General features: G+C 31.7%; 1 protein-coding gene across 1 annotated transcript; it reads left to right on the plus strand.

Moving 5' to 3' along the window:
- Positions 1-206: 206 nt before the first annotated feature.
- LOC143047889 (anti-sigma-I factor RsgI6-like) lies at positions 207-14,890 on the plus strand. Its single transcript, XM_076221216.1, has 13 exons — positions 207-423; positions 1,054-1,199; positions 2,606-2,695; positions 5,094-5,250; positions 5,685-5,730; positions 6,146-6,304; positions 7,245-7,300; positions 7,772-7,909; positions 9,124-9,295; positions 9,893-10,000; positions 12,352-12,567; positions 13,957-14,170; positions 14,808-14,890. Exons 1-13 carry the CDS (start codon positions 242-244, stop codon positions 14,843-14,845), a joined length of 1,722 nt encoding a protein of 573 aa, XP_076077331.1. The 5' UTR covers positions 207-241; the 3' UTR covers positions 14,846-14,890.
- Positions 14,891-15,357: the final 467 nt, after the last annotated feature.

Consider the following 15,357-nt stretch of genomic DNA (forward strand, 5'->3'; position numbering starts at 1 on the left):
ACTGCGTTTTAAAAACACCGTTGCATAATATTCGGTTTAAAGTAAAATATGAATGCGCAATTCCTTATTTTGAGATTTTCGGGACATTATAATTATCTGAAGTAATAACCAGCTCTTCTGTAAATTGTATATTATTGGAACGTATGTTCATTTCCCGATATTATCTTTGAAGGTAAGCTAGTATATAAGTGAACCTTTGTCGTTATATAACTGATATCGGTCACAATAGAAGTACGACAGTATGTTACTGCCTGTGATTGCGTTATTTATTTTCATCTGCAATTCAAATGCTGCAAATTTGCTAGGGAATGGTGACTTTGAAAACGGAAATTTATCTCCATGGGATTGCCAGGATTGCAGTGCAAAAATTATTCAAGGAAGCAATCATTATCATGGACAACATAGTGTAGAAGTTAGTGGCAGGTGGGTTGAATCGTGTCCATCATAGTCATGTTCGAACGTTAAATCTAAGATGTTACACTGAAAGCTGTTTGAATTTGAATTGTTTTTGTTTTTTACTTTGGAAGATTGTCTTATTTTGATTTGGAAAGAACTTTCATTTAGGAGATAACTGTATTGTATTTCAAGCTCCGACGGCATCAATTGGTGGTTTGATGGTCGCAAATTATTAAGTTTACTGGCGACGCGTAAGCAGAGACAGTTATCGGAATTTGTGACCATCAATTCACAAATTGATGACGTCGGAGCTTAACATTCAATATTATTGTTATATTTTTTGAAACTGACAGACAACAATGACAAATCATATATTGTGTCGTCTTTGCTTGCGCATATTTTTCATAGTATCAATTGTGAATTAATGCCATGAAAAACGATGACGTAAGTAAAACAAAATGAACAATGATGCATTAGAATAAGAATTTAAGTGTTGATAATCTAATTTTTGAAATTTTGTCACCTGACCTGCACAAGTATGTTTTTAAAATTGATTTAATGCCTTTAAGTAACAAAAAGAACCAGAATTATTATTCTGTACAAATCCAAACTTATTTACTACAACTAATGCAGTGTTTAAAAAAAAATGTATTTCAGACATCACAACTGGGCTGGAATAGCACAGACGTTCTCTGTTACAGGCGGTCATTATTACAAGTGTAGTATCTATATTAAGCTTCTTAACCTTGGAAGCGGGAAGTCGTATGCTCACGTTAACCTAGATATCGATTATCAAAAAAATGGTAAATATTTATTTTACAATGGTTCAAGACAGTTAATAGTTTATAGGTAAAGTCTTTGACCCACAAAAATCAGTTCCATGGTTCAGCAATACATGCTACAAGTTTTCTTCAAAGAAAATAGCTAATGCTGATTGGACGAGAGACAGAGAGAGAGAGAGAGAGAGAAAGAGAGAGAGATTTTTATTAAATACTTTACAAATTACTTATACGTTCCATTGTTTTCCCCTTAAAGTCAATATTTCCCCTTAGTTTTAGTTTGTAACACAGATTAGTTTTCTCTCAATCGATTTGTAAATTTTGATCAGCGGTATAATTTTGTTGCCCTTTTTTTTTATTGCATTGTAATTAAGATCTGCCCTTTAATGCGCACCTTGATTGTGAAATAATATGGATTATTTACCTCGTAGTTGATGCGATAATCCAGCGGTAGCTTTTCCTAACAAGACTGCCTGTATGTAGGATAGCGACTTACAAGGAAGTTATTTGAACAAGGATAATTTAGGGGAAATAGTTCTTTTGAAAGATTGGCGAGCACTTTCATGATATGGATAACCATTATGGAATATCGGAATCACATTTGACAATTGCTATGTTTCATTTGTCGTAGCCACACCCCAGTTCCCATCCTCATTTGTGATTCCACTGAATGTTTACTGCCATGAGCAACAAGACGGTCGCAAATAGTGGTAACGGAAATGCTTACTTAATTTAGGTTACCCCTCTTTTTGGTGGGGGTTCAAATTTCTGTGTCGTGTTTTGTGTCTTGTCGTAGTTTTCAATGATTTTGTCCTCTTTTCTTCTTCCTAAGGTTTTGACCCCTTGGTATCTCATAAACCCACGCATGTTTGTCAGTGCGATTTTTTAGGTCTCGAGATTGATAGTTTAGTTAAAGCAATGTGAAACCAGTTAGATTATTGTTTACTAGGAAAATGATATTTAAATTAGGTTTTTTATCTCACATAATCTGTCTTAGCGATTACTAAACAATGTTAATATGTTTTCATTTCCCTTATTTAGAAACCGAGGGATCTATGTTATCATTCATGTGTACAGTTTTTACCTCTGTTTTGTTTTACTTAAACCTGTTTCCATAAGTTTTTGAATTATGATTGGAGTTAAAGATCATAACATTTCACAGACAACTTGTGTAATCTCAATATTGACTTTCCCCTTTTCCTTCTTTATATTACATTGTTTAAGTGCTGTAAGCTGTTAAATCTATGATATATCATGAATATAAATACTGCTTAATGGGAAAGTAAGTATATATATATTTTTATACTACGGATGCATTATGTCAAAAACTTATGTTGATGATTCTGAAAATGCCTAAGACTAGTTATTTGTACAAGTTTAACCATCTTGGTTTTTTTTTTTTTATGATAATTTGAATAAATCCACTGCAGGTCACCACTACCTGGGTTTGTGCAATGACAAGTTTCACGAGGCAAACTTAAACTTTGAAGAAATTGGTGGAGATTTTCACATACCCTCAGGTAAAACAATACTTTACACCTCTCTACTCGAGAACATTTCTTTGTAATTTTTGTTCCTTTTATATGTAACTATTGAGATAAGTAATTCTTGGAGTTGTTCAATTAATATCTTATTCTTCATCTTAATCTTTATCTGATAAACGGATTCAATAATTTTTATTGGAGACGTCAAAGACATATAAAAGTTAAGAATTTTAATATTCTATGCAAACACACCGCTTCCGCACTGTAAAAAGTGAACACAGTAAGTAAAAAGTTATTTAACAAGTGTCACTTAATATAAGCTAACTTTCGTTATCTTTGAGATGAAGGGATTTCGACAGAGCTATACAGTAACGCAATGAAAAAATAGTAGATATTTTCTACTGGAGTCTTGAGCTAGTGTTCGTTTTTATACGCCCGTCAAAAATTTTGACGGGAGGTATTATGGTATACAAATGTCCGGTGTCCGTCCGTCCGTCTGTCTGTCTGTCTGTCTGTCCATCCATCTGTCTGTCCGGCGTAAACATGTCGCACCGTAACTTGTGAACGACTTATCTAATGTAAACAATATGCACATGTATATTTACTGGTAACATTCCTAAGTTATGTCTCTGTGAAATGGAACACAGAGAGCATAACTGGAAACCAGTATGTAAACAAAATTAATTTGATGGTCAAATGATCTGTATACTTTTTGGTGAAAATAAGATTTAAGCTTTTTGAGTTACGGCACTTTGTAACTAAAACAGGGGTGTTTTTTTTCCACATGTCTCACTGTATCTCAAAAATGATTCTTGATTATTGCTTAAAACTTTACACACTTCTTAGTTATATTAATCTTAATATCTGTATACTTTTTCGTGATGATTCAAAATGTCATTTTTGAGTTTTTGAGTATTTTGTTAAAAAGGGGGAGGGTTTTTTTACATGTCGTGCCGTATCTCAAAAACGATTTATGATTATTGCTTAAAATTTTACACACTTTTTTGTTATATTAATCTTAAGATCTGTATACTTTTTGGGGATGACTCAAAATTTCATTTTTGTATTTTGTAAAAAAAGGGGAGGTTTTTTTTTACATGTCGCGCCGTATCTCAAAAACAATTTATGATTATTGCTTGAAACTGTACACACTTCTTTGTTATATTAATCTAAAGATCTGTATACTTTTTGGTTTGATTCAAAATTTTATTTTAGTGATATTTAGTTTGTAAAATAAACCAGGGTGGGGTGGGGGGGGGGGGGGGGTGGGGTGGGGTGGGGCTTTCACATGTCCCGCAGTGTCTCAAAAACAATAAATGGTTATTTCTTAAAACTTTCTTAGAAACTATTTATAATTATTGCATAAAACTTCCATACAAGACGTCGGGCGTATCATGCGCTCATGGCGCAGCTGTTTATCAAATCTTTTGAAAATGAGTAGTCGTGAGCTAAAAACATATCTAGGTTTCTAATGTATATTTCATATTCCCTTTTAAAAGGCAATAAGCGTTTATGATAGAAGAATAATCTAAAATTATTTAAAAGTATCTTCAATCTTTTCAAATTGTGTTAAATTCATTGATATCCTCTGGACATCTCAAAATGAGACCAATATATAGTCAAATGTAAGTTATTGTGTCACTATAAAGTCAGATTTGACATAGACAGGCTAAAATATTACGCCTAAATTAAAGGAAGATTGAGTATTACCCACAGGTTTATATAAGAAGGTATTACCTCAATTCTAAATATATTTGACAAGTTCAAAACTTCAACCCTTTTTGGTTTTATTTGCAGTTTTTCAATAACTTAAAAAGTTTGAAGCCATTAAGCCAAAAATTAAACAAATTCAAAAATAATAGGACCACAGATATATAACTGACTGTGTCTTTTAATTTGATTATTCAAGGGACCAATAAGGTGGCCCTTTAATGCCTTGTCCAATGACAACATATGGAAAATTTCAAGATACTAAGTACTCATTATCGCTAAAAACATTTGGTCGAAGAAAACCAAAACCAAAATTGATATATTAATTGAGCCCATACTAGTAGTAACATCATAATGACACCGCTATCTGAAAATTATGAATAAGAGTAGTGTTTCTTAGTTTGAATCCATAATATAGACATGCTGAGCTGAACGTTATGAACAAAGAGTTATTACTATACGGATTTTTGTGGTTATTATTTTCAACCACCCCTTTCGTAAATACAATGGAATTTTCATATAAACAATTTACAAAATCGCAAATCATTAAAATAAGATAACAAATAAATAACTTTAAAATCTAGTAGGTAAAATGTCGTCCAAAAGTATACACACCATTATGCTTCAACGATGTCTGGTATGTTCATCATCGCTAAGATCGCATCTACAAATCCCGAAACCTAATAAAGATTTTGTATTGTCTTTTCAAATATTCGTATGGAAGGAGTTAACCAGGCAAGGGTGTATGTACAGGTGGAGGACCCATCGGTAAATTATATTGTTGATTATGCCAGCTGTGAACAAATACCTCACGACGCTCAGTGGCGGTCACATGCTAACGCACGGATAGACAGTATAAGAAAAGGGCCTCTCACTATTAAGTAAGTTGAGCTTGTTCAGTATTGACATAAAAATTTAATTTCATTCTAATATTTGTATCATATGTGCTCATTTATAAAGCATTCAAGTTAACATTCTATTTTTCTCTAAGAACTTATATCTAAACTACTTTTTATATACATGCTTTTATAAGATCACTGTAATTGTAGGTATTAAGTTCATTTAAAAAAACATAAGGTGTGTTTGTCTTGAAATGTTAAACCATTCAATATTATATTGGGGATTTTTCACTCAATGATAATAATTCCTAATAGAAACGGAATAACTGGTCATTTATAATTAGGACAGACATGTGACCAACAGATTTAACAACACATGCGTCATATCGCTTTGAAACAGTAAAAAATCTTTTAAATGACCCAAGCATTGACATGTATTATATGAAAGAACCACCTCTTAATTTCAACTGTTGTAGGCTTGATGCAGCGAGTAATTTAGATACAAGCGGGCTTTCAGTTCAGGTAAAGATTAACTTGAATTAAACACATTTTCAACAATATCACATCTGAATTCCACGTAAAAGTATAATGTTTAAATGTTAAGATTTAATCATTAACAGTTTCTACCAGAAAAGTTTATAAAACAAAATCAAAATATAAATCTACTTGGACCAAGGTCAAACAACAACAACAACAAACAAACAAACATTTAACCAGTTATCACTATGGCCGGATGAATAACAAATTTTTATTAAAACAAGGCTAACAAACGAATTGCAGTTGAATGTATAACATGTCTGTAATGTAGTGGTATGAATATGATAATAATTGAAGTCAGGTCATCTAAATGTTGCAATGTTCATTTCAGATTTAAAGTAATACTCTTGAAATGCCACAATATTTGCAAACACCATTGCTTCAAATATTTCTTCTACAGATTAAGCAGACAAAAAGTAAATTCGCTTTTGGAACAGCCTTTAATGCTCCATATGTAACAGACAGTTCACATACTGCTTATCAGCAGTTCATTTATGATAACTTTGAGTGGGGAGTACCAGAAAACGCATTGAAGTGGAAACTTATGGAATGGACGAAGGTATTATATGTATTAATTATTTTGCGGGTCCATCTAAAATTGTGTATATATTTTTCGATGGATAACCATTTATTATCACCAGGTTAAGTAAAGCCTTTAAGATAAATATCATTAACTGTAAGCTTACTATCTTTCTGTCTTACGCTTACGTTCGTTTTCAACATTATCACATATGTCTGTTTGTTTTGTTCACACATCGTTATCAATATAATGGGATTTGTTGAGACTGTCAAGTGAGAGGTTTAGCTAGCTATAAAACCAGGTTCATTCACCATTTTCTACATAAGAAAATGCCTGTACTAAGTCAGGAATATTTCAGTTGTTATCCATTCGTTTGATGTGTTTGAGCTATTGGTTTTGCCATTTGATGAAGCACTTTCCGTTTTGAATGTTCCTCGAGTTCACTGTTTTTTGTGATTTTACTTTATATTTGTATTCAAATAGGATATGAAAAAAACAGCCTCTCTCTTGAAACTTCCATATTTACTTAAGACAAATACTCAGATGGGACATAAACAGAGCACCTTTAATCATCCCATTTAAACTTTTTATTTTACCATACTGAATAATTTACTAGAACAAGAATCTTAATCAATCAGATGTTACCACTTATTTGTTAAAAGGTGTATTCTCTGAAGATTGAGGTATCTCATTTTAAGTATGCCTTAATTAAGTACAGGCATTAATTTTTAATTCATGTCTCCATATTAATATTGTGTATGATGATATTATTATGTATTTTATTTAGTTCAGTTATTTATTATTTGTATGAAATGGTGAAGACTAATATTGTGTCTGATCCTATTGTCAATGTTTTTGGACAATAATATTTAATACACGAACAATTTCTAAAAGGTAGTCAATTTCTTTACAACGCTCTTATTTGAATTTTGTAAAAAAAAAGTTCTACCTAGAATTGTGTCATACACCTCTGTTCCAGGGTCATATAAACTATAATAAAGGAATGGACGCCGTCAAAAAATTGAGAGCTCATGGGTAATTATGTGAATATAATAAGGATGACAACATACTAAAACAATTGAAGAGAATTATGCTGTTTTTCTCCTATTTAACTATATTGGTACCGCAATTGAAGTTAACATTCAAAATTCACAGGATTGCTAGTATTTTCTAAATTAATAAAACCCCATTCTAGGTTTTCTAACGGATGAATAAAAAAAAAAATATTCCTTTACTCAAATATGACGCTGGTTTTATACAAGACACTATCAACAAATTGAAATATTTTTGAATTTTACCGTGCACTTGACCATTTACTTTTATATCAATTTGCAGCATACAGATGGTTAATGCGTAAAGTTGAAAATGTGTTACTCTATTTCTTGTATAAATGAAGGGGATTTAAATGAGTTTATTGAAACACATTCAACGTTTTATTCCGTCAAAAAATCTTTTTGAGTTCCATTAAGTTTGTTTGAATCTTATTAATACTTATTTCCATTAAAGTATAAAGGTACGTGGCCATAATATGTTTTGGGATGACCCGAACCATATACCTGAATGGTTGAAAGGTATGTCCTCATCACAGACGTTACAACTGATGCACAAGAGGGTAAATGATATGGTATCTCATTCTAAAGGAACGTAAGTGTCTGACATTAAAATACATATTTATTCACATCTTCTTGAACTGTATCTGGCGGCATTTTAAATGTTACTCTAATCAGATCATATCATGGCACCTAATCAAATCTTATGATATAAAAAGATAATTATGGATAATTGTAATACTTTATCACTACTTATAAAAGCATCATTGTTAATATCGCACATTTGCAACCCTCTCATGCAAAGTTGATTGTTGATTTTTATGTTTTTGGCTTAGGTCCGTCTGTGTTTATGTTTTCATGCAACTACATGTCTTATATTTCTTGATTTAACATATGGAAAAAAGAGTTTCGTTGGCACCCCCTCCGGTCTCACGAGTTACACATCCGCTTGGTTGGTAGCACAGCAAGTGGTATTTTATTTACCTACAGTACCATACACACAGCAGCATGTGATAACTGTACGATTAGAATCGTCGATGTTCTACTATCGCCTATTTATTAACACCACCACATACCTATGTGTCTGTTCTAAGTCATTCACCTCGTCATTGGTTGTCGTTTGTTTTTTTCTTGATAATTTTCCTATTATAGATATATGGTTTTCATGGGACCTCTTTGATAGTCTACATTGTATTTATTCAAAACTTTGCTAGGCTTGCGAACATTTAGGGATTAAAAATTGTAAAGACCTTTTTCTGTTGTTAAACATCCGTTTCTTGTTTTTAGAGGAAAACATTATGATTTTAAAAATAGATGTGTGTTCTTACATGAGAAACTAATTTCTGGAAAAAATAATCACGGATTAAGAAATGTTTAAAGTTATCATTTTACGAGGTTTCTACTTTTGGACAGATACATAAGGACATGGAAGGGTTGATGTATTTTAAAATTTCAATCTGCCCTTTTTAACAGAAAAGCGAAATATACCAAAAAGTATGTACCATAAAAATCATAAGAGATATGCATAACGGTATTAGCTTTATGAAATCGATTTAGGGAAAAAACAAAAACTGGAAATTATTAAACTACACGTTATCGTATTGCACAATGTCAACTTTCTCACCAAGAAGCTCAATCTTAACTCAGTTTCAAATGTCCGATTTCAGCTGATCACCAAATTCTCATGATGTTTTAATGATAGTATCTATTTATTCAAATCTTAACATGCTTAAGGTAGTTCAAAAACTTTAGTTTACACGCGCTGTATGAAACAATCTCATCATTGGTTATTTTTTATTGTACTTTTAGACTGGAACACTGGGATGTCAACAATGAAAATCTTCATGCCCATCCGTTTGAGGATTTGACACACGATCCACATATCACACAGAAGATGTTTGACTGGATACATGCCTTAGAACCAAATAATAAGTTATTCCTGAATGAGTATAATGTGATAACGTCCAGCTATTCAACAACGGTTTGTTAAAATTTCTTTACAAGGAAAAAAGCGGAAAACTACTTCCCAATAACTTTAATTTGTCCATATCCAATTTAAAGAAACTAGGTATAGAGTTTATATATTTATCATAACAAAAAAGAAACTGTCAATCAAAGTAAGAACAGAAGTTGACCAAACAATTATTATATAAAAAAAAAAGAAAAAAAAGAATCCTTTTGGCTATTAATACGAAGGAATTAATTAAAAACATTTTCTGATGAGTTGATGATGATTACAAAGCTCTCTCTCTTACATTACTTTTCAGTAGCTTATAAGTTAATGTCCAACATAATTGATTTACGATATATCTAAACTACTCGGGGAGGGTGTGAATTATGTGCTAAATAAATTCCAACTCAAATGATACTAGCGTAATAAAGTAATGCTAGTATGCATGACGGCGAAATAGCTGCATTGAGCATTTTATACTTATAATTAAAGCAAAGACATATAATTCATAATACTGCATCATGATATCATATGAACAATCAGGAAAATGGTATAACTATGAAATTTCGAATGAATTCTAGTTGATGATAAACTTTAATAAATTAAAAGTAAATTTACATATTTAAGCCTTTCAAAAGTCTTGGTAAAAGATATAAAGACAGTGGAGTACCTATTTCTGGAATGGGCATACAAGGGCATTTTGGTTCAAGCAACATCAACTTGGATGTTTTAAAGGTAAACTATATAAAGAAAATATAGCAAAATATTTGGAATTGGATAATATGTATGTGTTATTAAAAAATTGACAAAATCCCTTTGTTATATGGTTAGTAGAAAATTTGAGGCGGATGACACGAAGGGAGATAAGACTAAATGTGTCAGAACAACACAAATTGACCTCAGTTAGAAGCCCTTAATTTTGGCAAAAATAAGCGGAACTGAACCAAACGCTGTTTTTTCATTTCATTGTAGAAAAAACCTAATCCCAAATTTTAATTTCAAGTGAGCGATCCACATATTATCTCAAATATGAGCTAAGAAATGAAATATGTTATATTGTAATCATGCTAATACGAGATTATATATATAACAATATTCAAACGTGTTTTATAAAAATTTAAGAAAATCATAAAAACATATACGCAATCTCTCAGATTCTGTGAATTTTGCAAAGCGAATGTTATACTTTCCATGTCGAATACAACTTAGAAACAAGTTATCAGATTTCGATATTTATTTGATTCAATTAATTTCAAGTTTTCATTCTCCAAAAACTAAATATCACTAATACGAAAATTCTCTCCACAATTGATGTATTTCAGTGCCTTAAAATAAACATGTTCTGAAGTTTCTATCTCTAAGAACTGGAACATACATTAGTGTCTTCAAGTGTGTATTTTTCAAGAAGAAGACTTATTTTATGTAAAAGTTTTAATTGGAACGTTTTGAATTAACTAAGTTAGGAATATGACAGTTGTTATCAATTAGTTTGATGTGTTTGAGCTTTTGATTTTGCCATTTGATTATGGACTTTCTGTTTTGAATTTTCTTCGGAGTTCAGTATTAATGTGAATCTACTTTTAACTTTCTATAATTGATTTAAAAGTTAGTTATACTTTTTCCACGGTTCATAACCAATTTCTATGTTTAAGCTCGAGGTCAAAATATAATTTAAAAATCCAAAACCTGATTTATAATTGTAGAGGTGATAAAACAAATAATACCAAATAAAAAGCTAAGCCTTCAAACAGAATCAAAGGGAGATATTGATACTGACATGACAATACTCAATCTGTTTTTAGGTCTTTCCACTTTTTTTTCTTCTGCCGTCTGAGTGGCTTTTTTGTTTTACAACACATAGAATACAATTTTTGCCAATGATGTTGTACAGTAATGGGGGTTTCTAAACTCACCCTGTCTGACCGAACACTAATTCTTTTAGGAGTTATCTCTCCGCGTTCCCTTTTTCTTGTTATCGCTATATCTCTTAAACCGTAAAATATTTTAACAAACTGTTTTCACCAAATTGTTCGTCTTCTCTTAAGAATGATTTAGTTTTATTTGACTGGAGTGATCGGAAGACATCTTATGGGAGTTATTCCCCTTTGAAAATTTAAGATAGGCGATATGTTGGATAAATTCATACGTTATAAATCGTAGAGGCCTACAGTCTTTTGATATGAAGTCCTTAGTCCATTTGAAGAAAATTGAGGTCAAGGTCAAAGGTCAAGGTCATGTTCTAAATTTTGAATTTTGCCGTTTATCGTTATTAAAAAAAAACTGTAACAGTTAATGATATGAAGTGTTTGCCAAATAACTGATTACAATAAGGCACGACTTAAACATATTTAAGTCGGAGTGTTTTTGTTAACCCTTATAGGAGTTTTCTCCCCTTATGTATTCAAAATCAGTATTTCTCCACAACCACACAAGTGATTGACCTCGGGTCTTTCGATTTGTGTTCACTGACCTATGACCTTGAAATTGAGTTCAAGGTTGAAGGTCAAGGTCATATTCTAAATTTTGAATTTTTCTTGTTATCTATATTCAAAAGAAACTGTAACATTTAATGATATGATGTGTTTCCCAAACAGTTGTTTTCGGTAAGGCTCAACTTCACCCCATTTAAGTCGAAGTGTTTGGGTCAACCCTTATAGGAGTTTTCTCCCCTTTTGTATTTGAAATCAGTATTTCTCCACAACCATACAAGTGATTGACCTGGGGTCTTTTGATTTGAGATCACTGACCAATGACCTTGAAATTGAGGTCAAGGTCAAAGGTCAATTTGACGTTCTTGATTTTGACCTTTGCTAAAAATTCTTTCTTGTTCATTATAAAACAATTAAGTCTTCTGCATATACCTATTAATCATATTTTTTTATATCGATTTGAGGTACCAAATTACATCAACAAGGAGTGACATTTTCTAACATCGTTTTTTAAATTTCATTCTTATTATCGAGGTGGAAAGACCTTTAATTGTTCTCTGAAGAATTGGTTTTTAGTTTTCTTTTTGTTGTTAGTAATAAACCGTTGGAGAGCATATACGATGAAAAAAAGCGTTTGAGATTTTCATTATATTTCAGTATAGACTGGATAAAGTTGCAGAGGCTGGATTACCAATATGGATTACTGAACTAACATTCAAAGATCCTAATGAAAACAATAAGGCAACCGCATTAGACAATGTAATGACAATGTTTTTCAGTCATCCAGCAATAGACGGCGTCTTACTATGGGGATTTTGGGAAAATGCAATATATGACAAACAACTTTCTCTAGCAACCGGAAGTAACGTGACTGTAAGTATACTTTTAGATAGTACTTGTATCCAGAACATACTAGTATAATCGTCCAGCTTGTATGAATTGTCTCACAAGCAGGAGTTTCAGTCATACAGTCTATAGTATTTAACTCTATAAAACACGAAAACTTTTGAACTCCTAGTTATCTATTGTCTATAATGCTGTATATGCATGATATTTGATTGATGATTACTTACCGTTGAATATTCTTTCGAAAATATTATGGGATAGGGTCATATCTTTTTCCCAGATTATAAAACTCTGTCCAATTTATAACGAAAAAGCCGATTAGCATTTATCCATTTGAGTTGTATTAATCCTAACACACGATTCTGAGTCCAAACAGTCCAGTTATTGCACACACTCCAAACTACTGTGTGCTTGTTGGATTTTTACCAAATATAACTATTGAAGCATTTGGACCAATTTTGAAAGTAAACAAGGCTTTCGATTGCACTTCACTCTTGTAAGCTACCACGAAATCCCAAAACACCAGTTGTATATACAATAGAGTTTTGTACAGTATGACCGGTCGTCAAAATGAGAAATTAGAAGATGCAACACAATTCAAACTAACAGCCTGATTTGTGTACAAATTTATGAACGAACAACACATATGATATACAGCAACAGATGACAACCATGCAGTAACAAACGACAATCGCTGAATTATAGGCTCCTAACTTGGTGGAGGAACAAACAGAATGTGGCGGCGTTTGTTTTAGTTTGTTTTACCAAAGCATATATGTTTAACTTAACTATGTATTATTTTGTTTTAAGGATGTATCAAAATTGTACTTCTCTGTTGATTTCTAAATCTTTAAGCGTTGGACTATAATATTTTTTTCTTGATTTTTTGTTTATTGTTTGTTTATCATTTGAAAAAAAAACCATTGACATGTAATCATGTATGAGCTTGTTTACTGATAAGATAACATACATGAAAGATTTCACATTAAAATCAGTTCGGGATAAACAGTTTCATTGAAAATTGCAGATCGAAATAAAAATGATTTTAAAACTTTTAAAGACCGAATAGAATAATCTATGGAAAAAGCATATAGTAATGAATATATGATACACTGTTTTTGTTACGACAAATAGTCGCAAAGATTTCTGATTGATAATTCTCTGCCTGTCCATGTGCAAACATAGTTTCATAATTTACGACAACAGCTTTATACCGAATAGTAAGCTCTGTTTACACATTCAGATTGAAACTAATAAAAGAATGTCCTTTAGGATATTACAAAAATAAAACTCACAAAGTCTAACTGTTAACCATCTGTTTTACTCGTAACATCATCTTACATACTGGATACAGTATATATTATGTTCACCTTACCCTTGGCGATTCTAATGATCTGATTATATATTATTTTATAGCCAAACGCTGCAGGAAGAAAATGGATAGAATTATTCCATCAAAGATTTAGAACAAACGAGAGTCACAATTTTCATGGTTCTAATCATAGAGTGGATACTAGAGTTTTCTATGGTGAACATCAGTTGATACTTAAACAAAACGGAAAAACGATTCACACAGAAAATGTTAGCTTTACTCAAGCACGAACTGCAACAATTCATTTACAAGGAACAGGTAAATTCATATATGAAATAAGTCTTAATTTGAATTGGATATCTTTTAGTTCGATTAGAAGTGTTTCCAATATGTACATCGATCATTCTTTATCATCCTGGAAAGGACATACATGCATGGAAAGATGTTAGAACAAAAGTTAAATAAGTATCTGATACATTTTCTTAAAGACTGAACAACTCAAGTAAAATTTATCAGCTTAATTTTTGTTTGTTTGTTTGTTTGTTTGTTTGTTTTTTTTTTTTTTTATTAATTTCCATATATACTGATTTGTTTTGTTGCTTGGTATTTTCAATAGGGTATTCAAAAAAAATTTCCTCGGAGTTCAGTATTTTTGTGATTTTACTTTTTCATATTTATGAAAATGGTTTATGTTTGAACCAAGTGTGCGATCATCTAGTGCAATAAGTCGAAATTCCTTGTAAACATCATGGCTTGATTAGTTTTTAAAATCAGAGAACATACTCTTGAGTGTTTTAAAATCTTAGGATTAGCATGGTATATTGGGATATGACCAAACACTACCCACTATAAAATGAGAAAAAAAATATTCCGATTTCGGTTACTTGTCTCTTGAACACGATAAAGTAGATGCTGCTGAAATTTTGACTTAATCTTTCTTTTGATTTTCTTTCAGGACAAAACATTCATGTTTCGAATGTTGCCTTCGGATAAACCCATTTTACCAACGAAGATAAAGAAAATAAAATATTTTTTTTATATCTATACTTATTTGCAATCCCTTACAAAAATAGCGTTGTATGATTTGAGTATAAAAGAGGGACGAAAGATACCAAAGGGACAGTCAAACTCATAAATCTAAAACAAACTGACAACGTCATGGCTAAAAATGAAAAAGACAAACAAACAACAGCACAACAACACAACATAGAAAACTAAAAGATAAACAACACGAACCCCACCAAAAAACTAGGGGTGATCTCAGGTGCTCCGGAAGGGTAACCAGATCCTGCTCCACATGCGGCACCCGTCGTGTTGTTTATGTGATAACAAATCCGGTAAATAGTCTAATTCGGTAGGTCATATTCATGAAAGGGAAGGGGATTGTAGTTACGACGTAAGGAACATATCCGATATCATTTGTGAAACGGTTTTCCATAACGGTCAACCAACTCGTGATGGCGTCCATAAAATTTACGAAGGGATGATTTCAACTTTATCATTTG

This window comes from Mytilus galloprovincialis, chromosome 1 (genome assembly GCF_965363235.1).
Source record: "Mytilus galloprovincialis chromosome 1, xbMytGall1.hap1.1, whole genome shotgun sequence".
NCBI lineage: Eukaryota > Metazoa > Mollusca > Bivalvia > Mytilida > Mytilidae > Mytilus > Mytilus galloprovincialis.